Here is a 6160-nt window from a genome sequence, read left to right as displayed (position 1 = left end):
CCGAGACTGTAGCCCTAATTTGCACTATGACTTTTAGCGATAGTCGGTGTATTTTATAGTGGCAGTTTTAAAAGACTGCCATTAGAGAATATTATTTCTTGGGACAATTGGCCTTTAGTCGAGACCGGATCTGCTCCTCACACCGACCTCACACGCATATTTTATCATGTATTGGGAACATTTCCCGTATTTAAAAATTATTATTCATGGGATATGTTACCAATTCACGGTGGATGTACCTGTGAGGCGCCCATTTGTGAGGAACAGATCCCATTCCCCTTTAATCACCTTCTAAACTGCCGCTAGTTTTAATTTTTTCTGTATTAGATGGACTATAGTTGTTTGTGCAGTTGGACAGTGGTAGATGAAGGAATGTATTATGGATAGCATCATAAGTAGGGGGGCTTTGGAGAATAAAAGCTGGTAAAAAAAGTACTACCTCAATCAATTGACACTTTTATGTCCTAACAAACCAAACTTAAGCCAATACCTAATAGAATGCCCAAAGTCTACGTTGACAAATTGATTTGGTGCAGAAAATTTTCTGTGCTAAGGGTACAAAGGATGTGAAGGCCCACTGAAAAGAGATCCCACTAGCCACGTTCAAAAGATGTGTATATGATTTGACCCATTATTAATAAAAAATATATGTAATATGATCTAAACTCCTAAATCAAAATATTAGCCAAACTGTGTTCCATATCAAACAATATAATACATGCCTTCACTCGGTAAGCAGTGTCTCCACACCCATTGCATTTCAATGTTACATGTCCTTTCTCTAACTCCATTATCTTGTAAAGAGCTTTTCTCATCTTCTTTTCCACCTTTCCACAAGCATGGATATTAAAAAGGATCTTTCTGTAGAAAACATCCCCAGTGACTCAAAACCAGATGGATACCATGGTGACAACTACGTTAGGAAAACGTTCCAAGCCCTCTTAAGAATAATTCCATCAACCCGAAGACATGTATCAGACTCGGCCGATGCTCTAAGCAGCCAGACCAAGCCCATTAAGAAGCTTCAGATGGGCGTGGATAGAACCGCTCCTGCTCAGACCAAATTTGCATGGTTGCGCTCACAGGTGGTAGGAGCCGATGTTGAATTTGACACCCCTTATGGGAAACGCCTCCTCACCTATGCTGATCACACTGCCACTGGAAGGGGCCTTCGTTTCATTGAAGATTACATCATCAGTTGTGTTCTTCCTTTCTATGGTAAATTATGTTTCTGAGTTCATTGTTTTCCTTCTTTTAGTTTGACAAGAAACAGGTTCGGATTATGGAATACAGCAGTTCCATAACTCTGTACTTAAATGGCTTTCATTACTGGAGGGATTCATAGAAATTTACTTGTGCCCAGGGAACACTCACACAAGCGACAGCTTCGTGGGGTACCAAACGACCAAGATGGTACATGAGGCGGTGGAAAACATCAAGAGTTGCTTAGGTGGTGGAGTTGACGATGCACTGGTGTTCTGTGGCTCCGGCACCACTGCCGCCATTAAGCGCCTCCAAGAGGTGATGGGAATTGCAGTTCCATCAATCTTGAGAGAGAGAATGCTGAAGACGCTGAAGAATGAGGAAAGATGGGTAGTGTTTGTTGGGCCATTTGAGCACCACTCAAATATCTTGTCATGGCGACAGAGCCTAGCGGAGGTGATCGAGATTGGTATCAATGAAGATGGTTTGCTGGAAATGGCAGCTCTGAAACTCCAACTCGAGACTTATAAATCCTCCAACCGTCCTATGCTGGGTTCATTCTCGGCCTGTAGCAATGTCACCGGAGTGTTTTCTGACACACAGGGCATCGCTCGGCTTCTCCATCAACACGGTGCCTTTGTGTGCTTTGACTTCGCTACGAGGTATTTGTTAATTTCCTTTCTCAGCTGCCTTCTGATCGCTAAGATCAAATGTATTCTACTGTGGATCTACTACTAATGTTGATTCGTATTGGAGCAGCGGTCCTTACGTGGAGATCGACATGCGATCTGGAGAGATAGATGGCTATGACGCTCTCTTTCTCAGTCCACATAAGTTCCTTGGTGGGCCTGGAACCCCTGGCATCCTGTTGATGAACAAGGTCCTGTATCAGTTGAGATTTTCCCCACCTTCAACTTGTGGAGGAGGAACTGTTAGCTTCGCCAATGGCTTCTCTGAAAGGGTAAGCACCCCACATCAGTTCTACGGCAGATCATGAAGAGCTTCCACTTGTTCTTTAGAACTCATTCTTTTCCTCTTGTGGACTACTATCTGAATTCTTTGATCATGTTTTGTAGGAAACTTTGTATTATGAAGATATAGAAGAGAGAGAAGACGCCGGAACCCCACCAATTATCCAAAAGATTAGAGCAGCGTTAGCTTTTTGGGTGAAGGACTACATTGGTTACAGAGTGATTGAAGAACAGGAACATGTCTATATAAATGCAGCGCTCAGAAGGCTTCTCCCCAATCCAAACATATGGGTGTTGGGAAATACAAGAGTAAGACAACTCTCAATAATCTCTTTCCTTATTTTCACCACTACAAATTCTTCCTCAGAGGAGGGTGAAGAAGGGAGAAAAGTAAGAGATGGAGGACTTGGCATGTGGAGAGAGTCAGGGAACAAGAAAGATAAGCCTCTCCATGGGTCCTTCGTCACAAAGCTATTGAACGATCTATTTGGAATTCAGGCTAGAAGCGGGTGCGATTGTGAAGGCCCCTACGGTCACCTTCTGCTTGATGTCAAGGAGCCTCTTTCACTGGCTTTTCGATCTGCCATCCAGAAGGTAAATCGTTCATCCTTATCGTTAGTGTGTTGTAATCGCTTATAATGGTGATTTTTTTTTAGCTTCATGGGGCTACACAACAGGGGGTAGCCCATCCCCTTTCCCTTAACCCCCAACCCCTGGTGGCAGCGGGATTTGATCCCAGGTCTCTACTCCAACGAGTCAGAGAACCTACCAACTGAGCCTATAATGGTGATTTTAGTGGGGGAAACTAAAGCCCAAGTTATTTTAAAAAACCCAAGTAAGTGCATTTACCCATGTTTTTTTATTTCTTACGTAAATAAATTAATGACCATTTTAACAATAAAAAATCTATTATTAAAAAGGACATTTTTTGTCCCATTCAAATATTGACAACTTTCCCCCTAGGTGGAAAAGTTATTTAGCCACCTAGGAGATGGGTATCATTTACCCAAAAAAATAAATTTTCCTTCATCCCACATAAATCTGAAAAAAAGAACATAAGATTCTTAGTCAATGTGAACCAAAATACCATTGACCAACATTCTCCCTCTCAAAATCAAAAAAAAAGAACACCCCCTAAAGTTGAATCTTGACTTCTACTCAACAAATTGGGAAATTTCCAAGACCCAAGTAGAGCTTCAATTAAATGACAAGCCCTTAATTCTGAATTGGGCCTACCACACCATAAATTGATTTAACTTTATCTCATTTTCATTGTTTTAATTTGTAGGGTTATGCTGGTGTCAAACCTGGTTGGACGAGAGTAAGCTTTCCCTAGTATATGTCCACGGAAGAGTTTGAGTTCATCTTAGCTGCATTAGAATTTATTGCGTTGTGTGGTCAGCGTTTCCTTCCACTGTATCATTTCAATTGGAAAACTGGCGAGTGGAGCTTCAAAAAGCGAGCTACCATGGATGACGAAAGTTTGGAAGAACATGAAATTGATTTCTGTAAATTGTCATTAGCTAATAAGAAGGCTGTTTCGGTAGTAGGGAAGTATAAGTCATACTTGGAGACTGCTAAGCTTGTAGCGAATTCCCTGCCAAAGTTTCCTCCCCAGCGTAAAGTGCCTAGAGACATTGATCTAAGCCTCGTTTACTTCAGGGTCTAGACTCTCTACTCTCTGATTTTCTTTACTTTTCTTATATATAAGCTATTTCATTTCTTCTTATTTTCCTTTGTGGTGTGTGGGGGTTCATGGAGCTGAACCAAGCTTCACTGAAGTAAAATAAATAATAAGAGAGTAAAGAATTATACACTTTTGTAGGAAAGGAAGATAACATTTTGTAATCGCTTTTCACAGAGATGAAGATGTGTAATATACAACATGATTATAGAGTTGATACCAATGGTTATGAGTTACCCATCTTTATATGAAGAAATGGAATATATGTTTTAAATTAATTAAAAACTAGGTGTCATTGTGATGATATGTGTTTATCAACTTTACGATCAGATAATTCCTACTAATTGCTGATATTGAAATATTTAAAGAAGGTGGTTGAAGTTGGTCAATCATTAATTTATTAAGAAAAGGATGGAATAGAAAGGAAAAATCACATGCATTATGGAGAGCGGTGGGTAGGTACAAACATCTTACCCTAAGAATTGATTGAACCATGGATCGAGAGATTCAGTTGCTGCCATTCATTTTAATTGTTATTGGATAAAAAATAATCCATTAAATAAAGGGAAATTCAGTGATATTCGGAAAAATCTCACAATGCTCTGATATCAACTGGATGCCAAAAGAATCTCACAGAGTGGGACTAAGGGTAGAGCTATGCAAGAGAAAACTCAAAAGAGATAAGCTTGCCACCCTAAGAAATCCACCAAAGATATGGTAAGAATAAGATAGTAGAAGAGCTCCTTCAAAGAAAGTGTTAAGAGGGTCAATTGTATTCAATTCAAAATTTTGCATTGTAGATTAATAGAACTACAAGGCTTATATATAGACTTAGATTAATCCCCCTAATAGCCATCCCAAAACTTTAGTCCATTTATCTCTCTCTCTGGGAGTTTTTCACAAAGTAGTATATTAATAAAACAGTTACGCCAACTACTTCATTTTCATCTAACCTGCCACTTAGTAGGAGGAATTCATGTCCACGTATCTAAACTTTAGTTCATATCTTCCTACTAAGATGTGTTGTCGTGGTTCCACCATTTTCTAATCTTATGATCCCTTTTAATAGTTTCAGTTGTTAAGCAACAAGAATGAAAGATTAGGATCCGATAATCTCCCAACGCATGAATTTTGTAGAACATGGTCAAATGGGTCTTTGTAGGCCAAGCTTGACAGAATATTGGTAAATAAGGATTGGATTGATCAATTTGTTGAAATGTGTGCTGAGCACTTAAATTAGTTATGTTTTAATCACGCCCCTCTTCTTGTTAATGTTAATGATGATCTTATGGATGGTGCAAAGCCATTTAGCTTTCAACAAAATGTGAATCATTTCATCCAGCTTTTTTATGAGAGAAACACACACATGAAGAATATAATTCAAATTAATAGCTAGGAATTGATAATTTATCCACTAAGCTTAAATTATTAAAACAGAAGATCAAAACTTGGAATAAGGAAACATTTGGTGGTATTTTCTGTAACGTCAAACAAGTAGAGCAAACAATTATTGAATAGGTATTAATAGATATTGAGAAAGCCACAACCGACTATCAATTAGCTAGGGGCCGTCACTATTGAAAATATCATTTCTTTGGGTGGTTTATTGAAGCTCATATGTTATATGTCACCAAAGACAACCAACGCAAGGTCACCCCTAACCCTAATTCATCAACGTAGTGCATTTGCGGGCTTTGACTATGCTGCAAGGTTTTAATGTGTGCATGCCTTGAGAGCTTGAACCTGATAGAAACATGACCTATAACATGGGCTATACACTCCCAATCACAAATGCATCTTACACCTTATATATATATATATATATTGGCCCGACCCGTGCAGGACTTCAACGTTGTAAAAATAATAAACAAAAGGTAAAATGCAATTTATTGCTTTCATTTTACAAAACCGAAATGCAAGTGGGATTCTTTTTATTTTATTTTTTTCTTTGATTTCTTTTGAAGGATTACACCACGGAATTGTCTAACCCATAACACCCCAACCTAGGTGCAAGCAGAATTCGATCTAAGTCACTGCAATGACCGACAGATACCATTCAGTTGGCTGACACCTTGCAAATAATCAAATATCTAATAATAGAATCCAATAAAGTATTACGAATGCGAGGAGGGACCCGCGTAGACATTGTTTAGGGACTTGTGAGAATTAAACCCTTTTTGAAATAATAAATATGCTGCCTTGTTCCCCAATCCTTGGGTGTGAGTGGTGTGTACTTCGAAGTGATGAAGAGAGCCCTGCAGTTGGTGATTATGGATCTAATTTTCCAAGAAGGTGTAAAAGA

At 39.1% G+C, this 6160-nt stretch overlaps 1 protein-coding gene across 2 annotated transcripts; it reads left to right on the top strand.

The window, feature by feature from the left end:
- Positions 1-705: 705 nt before the first annotated feature.
- Positions 706-4114, top strand: LOC104599638 (uncharacterized). Of its 2 annotated transcripts, XM_088896477.1 has the most exons (6): positions 706-1218; positions 1364-1865; positions 1963-2164; positions 2280-2483; positions 2673-2768; positions 3463-4114. In XM_088896477.1, the coding sequence occupies exons 1-6, from the start codon at positions 840-842 to the stop codon at positions 3508-3510; spliced, it is 1431 nt and encodes a 476-aa protein (XP_088752603.1). In that variant the 5' UTR covers positions 706-839; the 3' UTR covers positions 3511-4114. The 2 variants fall into 2 exon arrangements, with proteins under 2 accessions (XP_088752603.1, XP_088752602.1); XM_088896476.1 differs by having other exon boundaries at positions 707-1218; positions 2280-2768.
- The last annotated feature ends 2046 nt before the right edge of the window (positions 4115-6160 follow it).

The sequence above is a fragment of the Nelumbo nucifera genome, chromosome 1, assembly GCF_055504915.1.
Source record: "Nelumbo nucifera cultivar China Antique chromosome 1, China Antique-T2T, whole genome shotgun sequence".
In the NCBI taxonomy this organism is placed as follows: domain Eukaryota; kingdom Viridiplantae; phylum Streptophyta; class Magnoliopsida; order Proteales; family Nelumbonaceae; genus Nelumbo; species Nelumbo nucifera.
Note: the sequence above shows the minus strand (reverse complement) of the source record. Positions and strands in the feature narration are given on the sequence as shown.